We start from the raw sequence: 17354 nt of genomic DNA, 5'->3' as shown, positions 1-17354 counted from the left end.
TATTTCCATTTCTCTTCGCTTACAATTTTTTAAAAGTTTTCCAGCACATTACATGGTACAATAAATAGCACCATTGAAAACTACAACTCGTCCCGCAAAGAACACCGAGCCGCATACGGCGACGGAGAGATAAAGGAGCCGCGGAGGAGGAAAAAACAAAAATGGAAAAAAGCAAAAAAGCTCCGTCACTAAGGGGTTAAAATAGTTTTCTGACAACTATAAATTGCCTCACAACCACTGAGTCCTCTCTGGTTGTTGCTGACCAAGTCATGTGACTGCTGCAGCCAATCACTGCCTATGGAGGGTCACTGCTGTGGCTAGTCAGTATGGGCGGGGGGTCAGGAAGAGTACAGGGGACAGGCCAGACCATTCAGTATGGAGGGGGGTGCAGGAAGAGTACAAGGGACAGACCATTTAGTATGGAGGAGACGGAGGGTGGAGAGTACAAGGAACAGGCCAGACTATTCAGTATGGTGACGGTGGGGGAGTGTGTGTGTGTGGGGGGTGTCGGGAAGAGTACAAGGGACAGACCAGCAATGACCCAATAATTCCTGCCTGCCCTCTCCCACTAAATGGTCTGGACTAACCCTTGCGCTCTACCCCCTGTGACAGTGCAGTAGCAAGAGTGGCCTGTAGGGGGCCTCTGAGCACAGTCACTGTGTTTGGTTTAGTTAACCTGCACATGTAAGGGTGCGGCTACACAGTTTAAACTTCTCCTCCCTCACAAACTCGGGGTCCTTGAAGCCTGTGGAGCTTAGGTCCATGGAGGCCTGTGGGGCCTGAGGTCTATGTAGACCTGTTGCTGGTCTGTGAGGGACCTGGAAGCACGGAGCGGACAGGGGGTAGTCGGCCCTCGCTCACTGCCTGTCGGGGCGCTGGAAGAAGCAGTGTGCGTTGCTGTGAGCACTGTGGTGGACAACAGTGTGCAGTTGCATATGATATGCTGGACTGTATGTAAACTGAATACCTATGCTGAAATAAACACTGGAGGAACCCGCATCTGGGCTTTACCGCGTGGTTCTGGACATCATTGCGGTGCTGCCACCCCTGGGCAGAGGAAGGTAAGCAGGAGATCCCGGGCAAGTAACCCCAACTTGCCACATATGGTGTTTAGATGCGGGCAGTGAGTTTTTACACCGGTGATGTCCATTTGAAAGTAAAGTCCTGTGTGTGCAGCTAAAGAGCCAGCAGGCTGAGGTTAAAGGGCCAGGAGGCCGAAATTGCGGTTGCTGCTACAGTCTGTGGTTAAAGGGCCAGGAGGCCGAAGTCTGTGGTCGCCATGGGCAAAAGACGTCGACAACGGGAGGCGATTGCCAGGAAGTGTGACCACATGGACGGTGGTGCACCAGAGAATCCAGTGGCCAGTGCAAGTGGAGGTGAGAACCTGCCAGCTGATAGTGGGTGGGATCCACTGTTGGTGGAGTTGGATCCACAGCAGGACCGGTCAGCCGTTAGGCCAGACATTTTGCCATTGCTTCGTTGTGGTCCAGAGACTGACAAAGTGGTGAGTCTAACCTTTTTGACTCCATGTGGCACTGTGACCTGGGATTTGACTAAATGTGAGAGTCTGCAAGTGGAGTTTGTGTCGGGCACGGACTTTCCCCATTTTTTTCAGCTGTGGGAGGAAAAGGATCCGCTGCAGTCTCCTACAAAAACTGCAGGTGTGAACAGGGGTCAAGGACTGCCACCGGTGTGCCCAGAGGAGCGTCTGCAGTGCCACACATCAACTCAGGGGAGTGAGGAGAGCGCTCCGAGGACTGATGAAAGGGGGCCAAATGGACTATCACCTGTGTGCCCAGAGGAGCGGCTGCAGGGCCACATATCAACTCAGGGGAGTGAGGAGAGCGCTCCGAGGACTGATGAAAGGGGGCCAAATGGACTATCACCAGTGTGCCCAGAGGAGCGGCTGCAGTGCCACACATCAACTCAGGGGAGCGAGGAGAGCGCTCCGAGGACTGATGAAAGGGGGCCAAATGGACTGGGACATCCTGATAATATGGTTTTCTTGCATGATGGGGGATAACATGATAATGCAAAGTCGTATGAAGTACCTAATATGTCTTGGTTGCAGGTTGGTGCAGATAAATCTGCGCAATATGAAGACCTGTCTAATAGAAATGATGATGATGATGAAGGGAAATCTGCACAATGTGAATTGGTGTCTAACAATGCAGATGTGGGGATTGTTCAGGCATGGGTAGACTAGATAGTAAGCATGAAGAGGTGCTGTGTGGCACACCTGGAGTTAAAGAGATTAACCCCTCAGGTTCAGACACTGCAGGAAATAGAAAATTTACTTTCTGCTGCTAGAAATGAACTTGCCTTATTGAAGGGTCGGTGTAGTCAACTCAGGCAGGAGTTATCAGCAGAGAAACAGAAATCCAACATGGTGGAAGCAAATGCAAGAGAAGGCATCAGCTGGTTGGAGGATGAATGGAATGATAAAATGCAGTCTACAAAGAAAAATGGAGAGTGGGAGTTTCAGATAAGTCAGTTCAAGGAAAAACTGGAAGTTAGGAAAGCTGCTTGCAACCGAGCAGAGAAGCAAGCAGAGGTCTTGAGGCATACTGGACTTCAAGGAAGCCAAAGAAGCTCGTCAGGAGCAAGTGCTGACCCAGCTTCAGATAAGCAGGGATGAAGAAATAGAACTATATGAAGCTCAGATCCAGAACCTTAATCAGACGTATGCGCTAGCTATGAGCGAACTGTCCCAACGGTTAGAGCAAGCTGAAAAGATGAATGAAACTTCGGAAGAGGTCAAACAGGCTGTGGAAAGCAAGTGTACTGAGCTGACCCATAAGCTGAATGTGCTTTTGCAGGCTAAGCAGGAGTCTGAATGCAAGAGAAAGACAGTAGAGATGCAGCTTCAAGAGCTACAAATAAAAATAACTGAAGGTGACAGTGTGCAGACAGCATTATCTGAGCAGGTGAGCAGGCTGCAGGTGGAGCTGGAGGCTCAGAGTGAAGAGTCCCGGAAGCTACTGCAAGATGAGACACAGCAGAGGCTTGGTCTCAGTGCAGACCTGAAGAGAATGTAAGATAAGAGAGATGTGTTCCTCAAGCAGGTAGAGGAAGATGCAGAAGCTAAGAGAAACCTATCCGAGTAGATTGCAATACTTCAGGTTGAGGTGGTGGATCTGGAATATAGAGTGGAGAAGAGTGCTGTGTGCTTGGATTCTGTGGAAAAGCAGAAAAGAGAAATACAAGAGGCGTTAGACACTACAAGGCAGCAGTACGAAGAGAAGACAGCTGCCTATGATAAACTTGAGAAGGTTAAACTAAGTCTTCAGCAGGAGTTAGAAGATATCAGTGTGGATGTGGATCACCAACATCAGCTTGTGTCCAACTTGAAGAAGAAACAGAAGAAGTTTGATCAGTTGCTTAGTGAGGAGAAAACCACCTCTGTTAAGTATGCAGAAGAACGTGATCGTGCGGAAGCAGAGGTTCGTGAGAAAGAAACCAAAGTGATCTCCTTGCAGCACATCCTGGAAGAGGCCTTCGAAATGAAGGTTGTGTTAGAAAGACTTAACAAGCAGTTGTGTTCAAGTCTGAACATGGAGGAACAGAAGCAAGAGAGGCTTGAGAGAAAGTCAGAGGACTTAAAGGGACAGCGTGTGATCGTCCAAGCATTGCAAGAAGACCTAGCTAAGGTGAAGCTCCAGCTGTCACAGGTTCAAGCAGAGATGGAGAACGTCAAAGCTATGGCGGAAGTGTCTGAGAACGCCAGGCAGGAAGCCGAAGATAAAGTGAGAAAGCAATGGCAGGGTGAGGCATCCCAGATACAAAAGAGCTTATATGAGGAAGCTAAAATACATGAAGCTCAAGTCCAGGAGCTGAAACAGAAGCAGGTGAAACAAATGGTGAATGTGCAGCAGGACATACAGGTTCTACAACAAGAAAACGAAGGTCTTAAGGGGTCTGCTGTTGGCTTGCAAAGCAAATTAAATCAACATCTAGAAAGGTTTGCAGCCTTTACTCAGAGTATGTGTTCTGTCCAAAAGGATAGAGACCGTGTTCTAGAAGGATCCAGAACATGGAGTGAAATGTTCACAGATGCAATGCAGGAAAAGGAAATGGAGATCCGGGTATTGGAGGAGAAACCTTCTGACACTGAAGAGTTACATGAAGTGTGTCGTCTTCTGGAGCCGGAGAGGCGGCAGCAGAATCAGTGGAAGGAGACCTGGCAAGAAGCAAGTGAACGGTTTGCAGAGTCTGATGAAGAGTAAAGAGGCTGAAGTCCAGAGGTTGTACAGAAAGCTGACAGACCTGATGGTGGCCAACCAGCAGATGGAAGTAGAGGTGACCCAGATGCAGGAAGAGCTTGCAACGGCAGAATGTGCCAGAAGACAAGCGCAACAGGAGAGAGATGAACTGACTGGTGAGACTGCAAGTGGCAGAGGGAAAGATGCTCTAGTTGTGGAGGAAAAGGGATGGTAAGAATCCAGCAGGCACAACTAGAGGAAGATGGAGTCACTGGGAAAGTGTTAGCGGCTCTCACTATCTCATATGTGGAGACCATTCAGAGGGGACAGTTCTCTGTATAGCGAACACAGAAGCTGTGCAAGACGCACTCTCATTGAAGGAGTGTGAACATGGCCTGAAGACACAGCAAGAGTTCCTGAACATACACAGGGGAGGTGAGGAAGAGGCCATGAAGGATTCTCAGGACGTTCATCAACTGATCAGAAATATCAACAGCGGCTGAAGGGACTGATTGAGAATGAAACGAATGTATCCTCTGCAGAGAGTGAGAAGACTGCAAGAAAGTGGTGCAGAATACTTCTCCAAGAGCTAAGTGTGACTACAGAGGGTCACATGTTGGAGGAAGCGTGTTCCATGCCCGGACAACGCCAGAAGTATTGAAGGGAGAAGGTTAACGGAATGGAAGCTTATCACATGAGGTCACAAAAAGGTGTAAAAGCTCCTGAAGGAATACAGAAGTATGTCGGTAATACAGATGCTGAAGCTGCCACCATTCAAGCCGGTGAGGCCCTGCCTGAGCAAAAGGAAGAGACTAGGGAGCAAAATAACAGAGATGGCTGGCAACTTGTGAGTGATGGCCGTCAGATGATGGAGAAGAAAGCCATGTCTGCTGAAGATGCAGAAGAGTGTGACCTGCTGGAGCAGATGGGGGGAGAAACATGGCTGACCGGTATGGTGCTGCAGCAGATGGAGAGAGAGATGGGTGACCGGTATGGTGCTGCAGCAGATGGAGAGAGAGATGGGTGACCGGTATGGTGCTGGGGCAGATGGAGAGGGAGCTGGCTGACCGGTATGGTGCTGGGGCAGATGGAGGGAGAGAGATGGCTGACCGGTATGGTGCTGGAGCAGATGAAGAGAGAGAGAGAGGTCTGAGTGGTATGGTGCGGGAGCAGATGGAGAGAGAGAGAGGTCTGAGCGGTATGGTGCTGGGGCAGATGGAGAGGGAGATGGCTGAGCGGTATGGTGCTGGAGCAGATGGAGAGAGAGATGGCTGACCGGTATGGTGCTGCAGCAGATGGAGAGAGAGATGGCTGACCGGTATGGTGCTGCAGCAGATGGAGAGAGAGATGGCTGACCAGTATGGTGCTGGAGCAGATGAAGAGAGAGAGAGAGGTCTGAGTGGTATGGTGCGGGAGCAGATGGAGAGAGAGAGAGGTCTGAGCGGTATGGTGCTGGGGCAGATGGAGAGGGAGATGGCTGAGCGGTATGGTGCTGGAGCAGATGGAGAGAGAGATGGCTGACCGGTATGGTGCTGCAGCAGATGGAGAGAGAGATGGCTGACCAGTATGGTGCTGGAGCAGATGGAGAGATGGCTGACCAGTATGGTGCTGGGGCAGATGGAGAGAGACATGGCTGACCGGTATGGTGCTGGAGCAGATGGAGAGAGACATGGCTGACCGGTATGGTGCTGGAGCAGATGGAGAGAGACATGGCTGACCGGTATGGTGCTGGAGCAGATGGAGAGAGACATGGCTGACCGGTATGGTGCTGGAGCAGATGGAGAGAGACATGGCTGACCGGTATGGTGCTGGAGCAGATGGAGAGAGACATGGCTGACCGGTATGGTGCTGGAGCAGAGGCTCCTGAAAACAGAAGCAAAGCCCTTGTCTGGAATGTACAAGAAGGAAAAGTGAAGATGCAGTTTGAGGATGAGTTGCCAGTCCCAGGGAATGCCGAGTGGCACTGGGAAGTTAACCCACAAGCTGTGCGGGCGCAGTGTGAGAGGGATGTGCAGAGACCTGATGAGGCTGAAGACAAGAAGAGACAGCTTATCAAACAAATGAAAGATGTTGAGGGGCGGCATAGGCCCCTTGTTGGAGGTCAGCAGGTATTTGGTCCTGGGGGTCTAAGTTGGTTATGAAAAGACTGATGGTGTTTGTCATGGGGAGGGGGATATGTGAGCAGTAACAAGAGTGGCCTGTAGGGGGCCTCTGAGCACAGTCACTGTGTTTGGTTTAGTTAACCTGCACCTGTAAGGGTGCGGCTACACAGTTTAAACGTCTCCTCCCTCACAAACTCAGAGTCCTTGAAGTCTGTGGAGCTTAGGTCCATGGAGGCCTGTGGGGCCTGAGGTCTATGTAGACCTGTTGCTGGTCTGTGAGGGACCTGGAAGCGGACCGGGGGTAGTCGGCCCTCGCTCACTCTGCCTGTCGGGGCGCTGGAAGAAGCGGTGTGCGTTGCTGTAAGCACTGTGGTGGACAACAGTGTGCAGTTGTATAGGACATCCTGGGTTGTGTGTAGACTGAATCCGCTGCTATGCCGAAATGAACGCTGGAGGAACCCACATTTGGACTTGACCCTGTTTCTTGTGTCATTGCGGTGCTGCCACCCCTGGGCAGGGGGAGGTAAGCAGGAGATCCCGGGCAAGTAACCCCAACTTGCCACACCCCATGTTAAATGGTCTGGCCTTACCCTTGTGCTCAACACCCCTCCACCCCCCCCCCCTCCATACTGAATGATCTGGCCTGTCCCTTATAATCTTACTGCACCCCCCTCCATACTGAATAGTCTGGCCTGTCCCTTGTATCCTTCCTGTACCCCCTCCCCTCTATACTGAATGGTTTGGCCTGTCCCTTCTAATCTTACTTCATGCCCCACCATAGTGAATAGTCTGGCCTGTCCCTTGTACTCTTCCTGCACCCCCCTCATCTCCATACTGAATGGTCTGGCCTGTACCGTGCACTCTTCCTGCACCCCCTCCATACTAAATGGTCTGGCCTGTCCCTTGTACTCTTCCTACACCCCCTCCCCTCCATTCTGAATGGTCTGGCCTGTAACGTGTACTCTTACTGCACCCACCTTCATACTGGATGGTCTGGCCTGTCCCTTGTACTCTTCCTGCAGACCCCTCATCTCCATACTGAAAGGTCTGGCCTGTCCATTGTACTCTTCCTGCACCCTCCTCCATACTGAATGGTCTGGCCGGTCCCTTGAACTCTTCCTACACCCCCTCCCCACCATACTGAATGGTCTGGCCTGTACCGTATACTCTTACTGCACCCCCTCCCCTCCATACTGAATGGTCTGGCCTGTCCCTTGTACTCTTTCTGCACCTCCCTCCATACCGATTGGTCTGGCCTGCCCCTTGTACTCTTCCTGCACCCCTCTCTATACTGAATGGTCTAGCCTGCCCCTTTTACTCTTCCTGCACTCCATTCCATACTGAATGCTCTGGCCTGTCCCTTGTACTTTTCTTACATCCCCTCCCTTCCATACTGAATGACCTGGCCTGTCCCTTATAATCTTACTGCACCCACCTTCATACTGGATGGTCTGGCCTGCACCTTGTACTCTTCCTGCCCCCCCCCCCCCATACTGAATGGTCTGGCCTGTCCATTGTACTCTTCCTGCACCCCCCTCCATACTGAATGGTCTGGTCTGTCCTTGTACTCTTCCTACACCCCCTCCCCTCCATTCTGAATGGTCTGGCCTGTACCGTGTACTCTTATTGCACCCCCCTCCCCTCCATACTGAATGGTCTGGCCTGTCCCTTGTACTCTTCCTGCACCCCCCTCCATACTGAATGGTCTGGTCTGTCCCTTGTACTCTTCCTGCACTCCCTCCCCTCCATACTGAATGACCTGGCCTGCCCCTTGTGCTCTTCCTGCACGCCCCCCCCCCCATACTGGATGGTCTGGCCTGCCCCTTGTACTCTTCCTGCACCCCCCCCCCCATACTGGATGGTCTGGCCTGTCCATTGTTCTCTTCCTGCACCCCCCTCCATACTGAATGGTCTGGTCCTTACCTTGTACTCTTCCTACACTCCCTCCCCTCCATTCTGAATAGTCTGGCCTGTACCATGTACTCTTACTGCACCCCCCTCCCCTCCATACTGAATGACCTGGCCTGTCCCTTATAATCTTCCTGCACCCACCTTCATACTGGATGGTCTGGCCTGTCCCTTGTACTCTTCCTGCACCCCCCTCCATACTGAATGGTTTGGCCTGTCCCTTGTGCTCTTCCTGCACCCCCCTCCATACTGAATGGTTTGGCCTGTCCCTTGTGCTCTTCCTGCACCCCCCTCCATACTGAATGGTCTGGCCTGTCCATTGTACTCTTCCTGCACCCCTCTCCATACTGAATGGTCTGGTCGGTCCCCTGTACTCTTCCTACACCCCTTCCCCTCCATTCTGAATGGTCTGGCCTGTACCATGTACTCTTACTGCACCCCCCTCCCCTCCATACTGAATGACCTGGCCTGTCCCTTATAATCTTACTGCACCCCCCTCCATACTGAATAGTCTGGCCTAACCCTTGTACTCTTCCTGCACCCCCCTCCATATTGAATGATCTGGTTTGTCCCTTATTATCTTACTGCACCCCCCTTCATACTGAATAGTCTGGCCTAACTCTTGTACTCTTCCGGCACCACCCTCCTCTCCATACTGAATGGTTTGGCCTGTCCCTTATAATCTTACTTCACCCCCCCACCATAGTGAATGGTCTGGCCTGTCCCTTGTACTCTTCCTGCACCCCCATCCATACTAAATGGTCTGGCCTGTCCCTTGTACTCTTCTTGCACCCCCTCCCCTCCATACTGAATGGTCTGGCCTGTACCGTATACTCTTACTGCACCCCCTCCCCTCCATACTGAATGATCTGGCCTGTCCCTTGTACTCTTCCTGCACCCTCCTCCATACTGAATAGTCTGGCCTGTCCCTTGTACTCTTCCTGCACCCCCCTCCATACTGAATGGTCTGGTCTGTCCCTAGTACTCTTCCTGCACTCCCTCCCCTCCATACTGAATGACCTGGCCTGCCCCTTGTACTCTTCCTGCACCCCTTCCCTTCCATACTGAATGCTCTGGCCTGCACCGTGTACTCTTATTGCACCCCCCCCCCCTCCATACGGGATGGTCTGGCCTGTCCCTTGTTCTCTTCCTGCACCCCCTTCCATACTGAATGGTCTGGCCTGTCCATTGTACTCTTCCTACACCCCCTCCCCTCCATTCTGAATGGTCTGGCCTGTACCGTGTACTCTTACTGCACCCCCTCCCCTCCATACTAAATGACCTGGCCTGTCCCTTATAATCTTCCTGCACCCACCTTCATACTGGATGGTCTGGCCTATCCCTTGTTCTCTTCCTGCACCCCCCCATCATATTGAATGGTCTGGTCTGTCCCTTTTACTCTTCCTACATCCCCTCACCTCCATTCTGAATGGTCTGGCCTGCCCCTTGTGCTCTTCCTGCAACCCCCTATATAATGAATGGTCTGGCCTGTCCCTTATAATTTTACTGTACCACCCTCCATACTGGATGGTCTGGCCTGTCCCTTGTGCTCTTCCTGCACCCCCCTCCATACTGAATGGTCTGGCCTGCCCCTTGTGCTGTTCCTGCACCCCCTTTGTACTGAATGATCTGGCCTGTCCCGTGTACTCTTTCTACACCTCCTCCCCTCCATTCTGAATGGTCTGGCCTGCCCCTTGTGCTCTTCCTGCAACCCCCTATATAATGAATGGTCTGGCCTGTCCCTTATAATCTTACTGTACCACCCTCCATACTAAATGATCTGTCCTGTCCCTTGAACACTTCCTACACCCCCTCCCCTCAATACTGAATGGTCTGGCCTGTCCCTTATAATCTTACTGTACCACCCTCCATACTGAATGGTCTGGTCTGCCCCTTGTACTCTTCCTGCATCCCCCTATATACTGAATGGTCTGGCCTGTCCCTTGAACTCTTCCTACACCCCCTCCCCTCCATACTGAATGGTCTAGCCTGTCCCTTATAATTTTACTGTACCACCCTCCATACTGGATGGTCTGGTCTGCCCCTTGTACTCTTCCTGTATCCCCCTATATACTGAATGGTTTGGCCTGTCCCTTATAATCTTACTGCACCACCCTCCATACTGGATGGTCTGGTCTGTCCCTTGTACTCTTCCTGCACCCCCTATATACTAAATGGTCTGGCCTGTCCCTTATAATCTTACTGCACCACCCTCCATACTGGATGGTCTGGTCTGCCCCTTGTGCTGTTCCTGCACCCCCTTTGCACTGAATGATCTGGCCTGTCCCGTGTACTCTTTCTACACCTCCTCCCCTCCATTCTGAATGGTCTGGCCTGCCCCTTGTGCTCTTCCTGCAACCCCCTATATAATGAATGGTCTGGCCTGTCCCTTATAATCTTACTGTACCACCCTCCATACTAAATGATCTGTCCTGTCCCTTGAACTCTTCCTACACCCCCTCCCCTCCATACTGAATGGTCTAGCCTGTCCCTTATAATCTTACTGCACCACCCTCCATACTGGATGGTCTGGTCTGTCCTTGTACTCTTCCTGCACCCCCTATATACTGAATGGTCTGGCCTGTCCCTTGAACTCTTCCTACACCCCTCCCCTCCATACTGAATGGTCTAGCCTGTCCCTTATAATCTTACTGCACCACCCTCCATACTGGATGGTCTGGGCTGTCCCTTATAATCTTACTGTACCACCCTCCATACTGAATGATCTGGCCTGCCCCTTGTGCTCTTCCTGCAACCCCCTATATAATGAATGGTCTGGCCTGTCCCTTATAATCTTACTGTACCACCCTCCATACTGAATGATCTGGTCTGCCCCTTGTACTCTTCCTGCATCCCCCTATATACTGAATGGTCTGGCCTGTCCCTTGAACTCTTCCTACACCCCCTCCCCTCCATACTGAATGGTCTAGCCTGTCCCTTATAATCTTACTGTACCACCCTCCATACTGGATGGTCTGGTCTGTCCCTTGTACTCTTCCTGCATCCCCCAATACACTGAATGGTTTGGCCTGTCCCTTATAATCTTACTGCACCACCCTCCATACTGGATGGTCTGGTCTGTCCCTTGTACTCTTCCTGCACCCCCTACATACTGAATGGTCTGGCCTGTCCCTTGAACTCTTCCTACACCCCCTCCCCTCCATACTGAATGGTCTAGCCTGTCCCTTATAATCTTACTGCACCACCCTCCATACTGGATGGTCTGGTCTGTCCTTGTACTCTTCCTGCACCCCCTATATACTGAATGGTCTGGCCTGTCCCTTGAACTCTTCCTACACCCCTCCCCTTCAAACTGAATGGTCTAGCCTGTCCCTTATAATCTTACTGTACCACCCTCCATACTGGATGGTCTGGTCTGTCCCTTGTACTCTTCCTGCACCCCCTATATACTGAATGGTCTGGCCTGTCCCTTGAACTCTTTCTACATCCCCCAATATACTGAATGGTTTGGCCTGTCCCTTATAATCTTACTGCACCACCCTCCATACTGGATGGTCTGGTCTGTCCCTTGTACTCTTCCTGCACCCCCTATATACTGAATGGTCTGGCCTGTCCCTTGAACTCTTCCTACACCCCCTCCCCTCCAAACTGAATGGTCTAGCCTGTCCCTTATAATCTTACTGCACCACCCTCCATACTGGATGGTCTGGTCTGTCCCTTGTACTCTTCCTGCACCCCCTATATACTGAATGGTCTGGCCTGTCCCTTGAACTCTTCCTACACCCCCTCCCCTCCATACTGAATGGTCTAGCCTGTCCCTTATCTTACTGTACCACCCTCCATACTGGATGGTCTGGTCTGTCCCTTGTACTCTTCCTGCATCCCCCTATATACTGAATGGTTTGCCTGTCCCTTATAATCTTACTGCACCACCCTCCATACTGGATGGTCTGGTCTGTCCCTTGTACTCTTCCTGCACCCCCTATATACTGAATGGTCTGGCCTGTCCCTTGAACTCTTCCTTCACCCCCTCCCCTCCATACTGAATGGTCTAGCCTGTCCCTTATAATCTTACTGCAGCACCCTCCATACTGGATGGTCTGGTGTGTCCCTTGTACTCTTCCTGCATCCCCCAATATACTGAATGGTCTGGCCTGTCCCTTATCTTACTGTACCACCCTCCATACTGGATGGTCTGGTCTGTCCCTTGTACTCTTCCTGCATCCCCCTATATACTGAATGGTTTGCCTGTCCCTTATAATCTTACTGCACCACCCTCCATACTGGATGGTCTGGTCTGCCCCTTGTGCTGTTCCTGCACCCCCTTTGCACTGAATGATCTGGCCTGTCCCGTGTACTCTTTCTACACCTCCTCCCCTCCATTCTGAATGGTCTGGCCTGCCCCTTGTGCTCTTCCTGCAACCCCCTATATAATGAATGGTCTGGCCTGTCCCTTATAATCTTACTGTACCACCCTCCATACTAAATGATCTGTCCTGTCCCTTGAACTCTTCCTACACCCCCTCCCCTCCATACTGAATGGTCTAGCCTGTCCCTTATAATCTTACTGCACCACCCTCCATACTGGATGGTCTGGTCTGTCCTTGTACTCTTCCTGCACCCCCTATATACTGAATGGTCTGGCCTGTCCCTTGAACTCTTCCTACACCCCTCCCCTCCATACTGAATGGTCTAGCCTGTCCCTTATAATCTTACTGCACCACCCTCCATACTGGATGGTCTGGGCTGTCCCTTATAATCTTACTGTACCACCCTCCATACTGAATGATCTGGCCTGCCCCTTGTGCTCTTCCTGCAACCCCCTATATAATGAATGGTCTGGCCTGTCCCTTATAATCTTACTGTACCACCCTCCATACTGAATGATCTGGTCTGCCCCTTGTACTCTTCCTGCATCCCCCTATATACTGAATGGTCTGGCCTGTCCCTTGAACTCTTCCTACACCCCCTCCCCTCCATACTGAATGGTCTAGCCTGTCCCTTATAATCTTACTGTACCACCCTCCATACTGGATGGTCTGGTCTGTCCCTTGTACTCTTCCTGCATCCCCCAATACACTGAATGGTTTGGCCTGTCCCTTATAATCTTACTGCACCACCCTCCATACTGGATGGTCTGGTCTGTCCCTTGTACTCTTCCTGCACCCCCTACATACTGAATGGTCTGGCCTGTCCCTTGAACTCTTCCTACACCCCCTCCCCTCCATACTGAATGGTCTAGCCTGTCCCTTATAATCTTACTGCACCACCCTCCATACTGGATGGTCTGGTCTGTCCTTGTACTCTTCCTGCACCCCCTATATACTGAATGGTCTGGCCTGTCCCTTGAACTCTTCCTACACCCCTCCCCTTCAAACTGAATGGTCTAGCCTGTCCCTTATAATCTTACTGTACCACCCTCCATACTGGATGGTCTGGTCTGTCCCTTGTACTCTTCCTGCACCCCCTATATACTGAATGGTCTGGCCTGTCCCTTGAACTCTTTCTACATCCCCCAATATACTGAATGGTTTGGCCTGTCCCTTATAATCTTACTGCACCACCCTCCATACTGGATGGTCTGGTCTGTCCCTTGTACTCTTCCTGCACCCCCTATATACTGAATGGTCTGGCCTGTCCCTTGAACTCTTCCTACACCCCCTCCCCTCCAAACTGAATGGTCTAGCCTGTCCCTTATAATCTTACTGCACCACCCTCCATACTGGATGGTCTGGTCTGTCCCTTGTACTCTTCCTGCACCCCCTATATACTGAATGGTCTGGCCTGTCCCTTGAACTCTTCCTACACCCCCTCCCCTCCATACTGAATGGTCTAGCCTGTCCCTTATCTTACTGTACCACCCTCCATACTGGATGGTCTGGTCTGTCCCTTGTACTCTTCCTGCATCCCCCTATATACTGAATGGTTTGCCTGTCCCTTATAATCTTACTGCACCACCCTCCATACTGGATGGTCTGGTCTGTCCCTTGTACTCTTCCTGCACCCCCTATATACTGAATGGTCTGGCCTGTCCCTTGAACTCTTCCTTCACCCCCTCCCCTCCATACTGAATGGTCTAGCCTGTCCCTTATAATCTTACTGCAGCACCCTCCATACTGGATGGTCTGGTGTGTCCCTTGTACTCTTCCTGCATCCCCCAATATACTGAATGGTTTGGCCTGTCCCTTATAATCTTAATGCACCACCCTCCATACTGAATGATCTGGCCTGCCCCTTGTGCTCTTCCTGCAACCCCCTATATAATGAATGGTCTAGCCTGTCCCTTGAACTCTTCCTATACCCCCTCCCCTCCATACTGGATGGTCTGGTCTGTCCCTTGTACTCTTCTTGCACCCCATGTAAGAAATATTCCAATATACTTTCCATATAATTTGCTCCTGGTTTTTTAGATCTCTGCTTGCTGTCATCCATAGTCATGTGATAACACAGCTCTGATGACTCCTATCTATATGGATGGCTGTGGCTGTTGTGACCCTAATGCATGTTTCTATTGAATGAAAGCAAGCAGAGATCTTAAAAAAGTGCTGAAGCACATAGGAAACTTGTAGTACAAAACACAGCTCCTCCTGTCACCTCTTCTACCCACAGGAGGTGCCCTGCTGTATACATAGAGGTATATACTATCTCACCATACAATGCTGCTGGAGGAGCACAGCTCTGGAGGTCACGCTGCAGGCACCTACCTTTGGCTTGGAAGTAGCAGCGACTCTGCGCTCCCGGGAGCAGTAGGCAGAGGAGCAGGAGGGACGGAGCCCAGGCGGAGGGCACCATGGCTGCGCTGTGTGCTGACGGCAGGCTGTCCTCCTTCTCTGATGTTTTCGGGGTTTTTCGCCTCTCTCGCTCCTCGGCTATTTATATCATTTTGTTGCCATTTGGGGCCAGAACCTGGAAATCCCATAAAACTCATTTCCTGATTTGAAAGGCAGAAAAAACAAACCCCTGATGAAAGCACTTTTTGTTTTTAACAAGGTGTGAAAATGTGATTCAGCGCCCCTCTGAGGGGGTCGGTCCAGGGCTGGCGCCCGTCCAGAGGAGCCCTCACAGCACCTCACACCAGCGTATGGGACAGGAGCCACCTGCCCGCTGTGTCCTGGGCCTCAGAGCTTACACTCTAGCTCCTTCCCTTCAGCATGTAGTGAGCCTCAGCTGCGGGTACCAGATCCAATCACAAGAACGGGGCTCCGAAAAAAGGGAGCGGTTTTGTTGCACCCAATCACCCCATTAACTTCTGTGAGAGCGCCTCACATAGCCGAATGTTCAGAGAGCCGTACATACTGATAGGAGGGCAGGTATGTACCCGCAGGAGGACCAAATATTATAGAAGGGCAGGTATGTACCCGCAGGAGGACCAAATATTATAGAAGGGCAGGTATGTACCTGCAGGAGGACCAAATATTATAGAACGGCAGGTATGTACCTGCAGGAGGACCAAATATTATAGAAGGGCAGGTATGTACCTGCAGGAGGACCAAATATTATAGGGGGGTAGATATGTACCTGCAGGAGGACCAAATATTATAGGGGGGCAGGTATGTACCTGGAGGAGGACCAAATATTATAGGGGGGGTAGATATGTACCTGGAGGAGGACCAAATATTATAGGGGGGTAGATATGTACCTGGAGGAGAACCCAATATTATAGGGGGGCAGATATGTACCTGGAGGAGAACCCAATATTATAGGGGGGCAGATATGTACCTGGAGGAGAACCCAATATTATAGGGGGGCAGATATGTACCTGGAGGAGAACCCAACATTATAGGGGGGCAGATATGTACCTGGAGGAGAAGCCAGTATTATAGGGGGGCAGATATGTACCTGGAGGAGAAGCCAATATTATAGGGGGGCAGATATGTACCTGGAGGAGAACCCAATATTATAGGGGGGTAGATATGTACCTGCAGGAGGACCAAATATTATAGGGGGGTAGATATGTACCTGCAGGAGGACCAAATATTATAGGGGGGCAGGTATGTACCTGGAGGAGAACCCAATATTATAGGGGGGCAGATATGTACCTGGAGGAGAACCCAACATTATAGGGGGGCAGATATGTACCCGCAAGAGAACCCAATATTATAGGGGGGCAGATATGTACCTGGAGGAGAACCCAATATTATAGGGGGGCAGATATATACCTGGAGGAGAACCCAATATTATACGGGGGGGGAGATATGTATCTGGAGGAGAACCCAATATTATACGGGGGCTATATCCCCTACCCCCGCTACACGCAGTATATCCTCTACCCGCACTACACATATTATATCCCCTGCCCCGCACAATGTATAACCCCTGCCCCGCCTACACAATGTATATCCCCTGCCCCCCCTACACGCAGTATATTTCCTGCCCCCCTACACGCAGTATATCCCCTGCCCCCCCTACAAACAGTATATCCCCTGCCCCCCCTACAAACAGTATATCCTCTGCCCCCCTACACAATGTATATCCCCTGCCCCCCCTACAAACAGTATATCCCCTGCCCCCCTACACAGTGTATATCCCCTGCCCCGCTACACAATGTATATCCCCTGCCCCCCCTACAAACAGTATATCCCCTGCCCCCCTACACAGTGTATATCCCCTGCCCCGCTACACAATGTATATCCCCTGCACCCCCTACAAACAGTATATCCTCTGCCCCCCTACACAATGTATATCCCCTGCCCCCCTACAAACAGTATATCCTCTGACCCCCTACACAATGTATATCCCCTGCCCCCCACACAATGTATATCCCCCTACCCCCCTATACACAGTATATCCCCTGCCCCCCATACACGTAGTATATCCCCTGCCCCTCCAAACACAGTATATCCCCCTACCCCCCTACACACAGTATATCCCCTGCCCTCCATACACGTAGTATATCCCCTGCCCCTCCAAACACCGTATATCCCCTGCCCCGCTACACGCAGTATATCCCCTGCCCCCCACACAATGTATATTCCCCTCCCTACACGCAGTATATCCCCTGCCCCCATACAAACAGTATATCCCCTGCCCCCCTACACAATGTATATCCCCTGCCCCCCCTACAAACAGTATATCCTCTGCCCCCCCACACAATGTATATCCCCTGCCCCCCTACAAACAGTATATCCCCTGCCCCCCACACAATGTATATCCCCTGCCCCCCACACAATGTATATTCCCC

At 51.4% G+C, this 17354-nt stretch overlaps 1 protein-coding gene across 1 annotated transcript in view; it reads right to left on the bottom strand.

Annotated features, from left to right (window-relative positions):
- Positions 1-15003, bottom strand: part of MSMP (microseminoprotein, prostate associated) — a 49732-nt gene extending 34729 nt beyond the window's left edge. The window contains exon 1 of the mRNA XM_066602182.1: positions 14878-15003. Coding sequence (XP_066458279.1) covers positions 14878-14965 — 88 coding nt within the window. The 5' untranslated portion in view covers positions 14966-15003. The remainder of the gene's footprint in view (positions 1-14877) is intronic.
- Between the last annotated feature and the right edge of the window lie 2351 nt (positions 15004-17354).

The sequence above is a fragment of the Eleutherodactylus coqui genome, chromosome 5 (genome assembly GCF_035609145.1).
Source record: "Eleutherodactylus coqui strain aEleCoq1 chromosome 5, aEleCoq1.hap1, whole genome shotgun sequence".
Taxonomy (NCBI): Eukaryota; Metazoa; Chordata; class Amphibia; order Anura; family Eleutherodactylidae; genus Eleutherodactylus; species Eleutherodactylus coqui.
The sequence above is the reverse complement of the archived record's forward strand: the minus strand, read 5'-3'. Positions and strand labels throughout refer to the sequence as shown.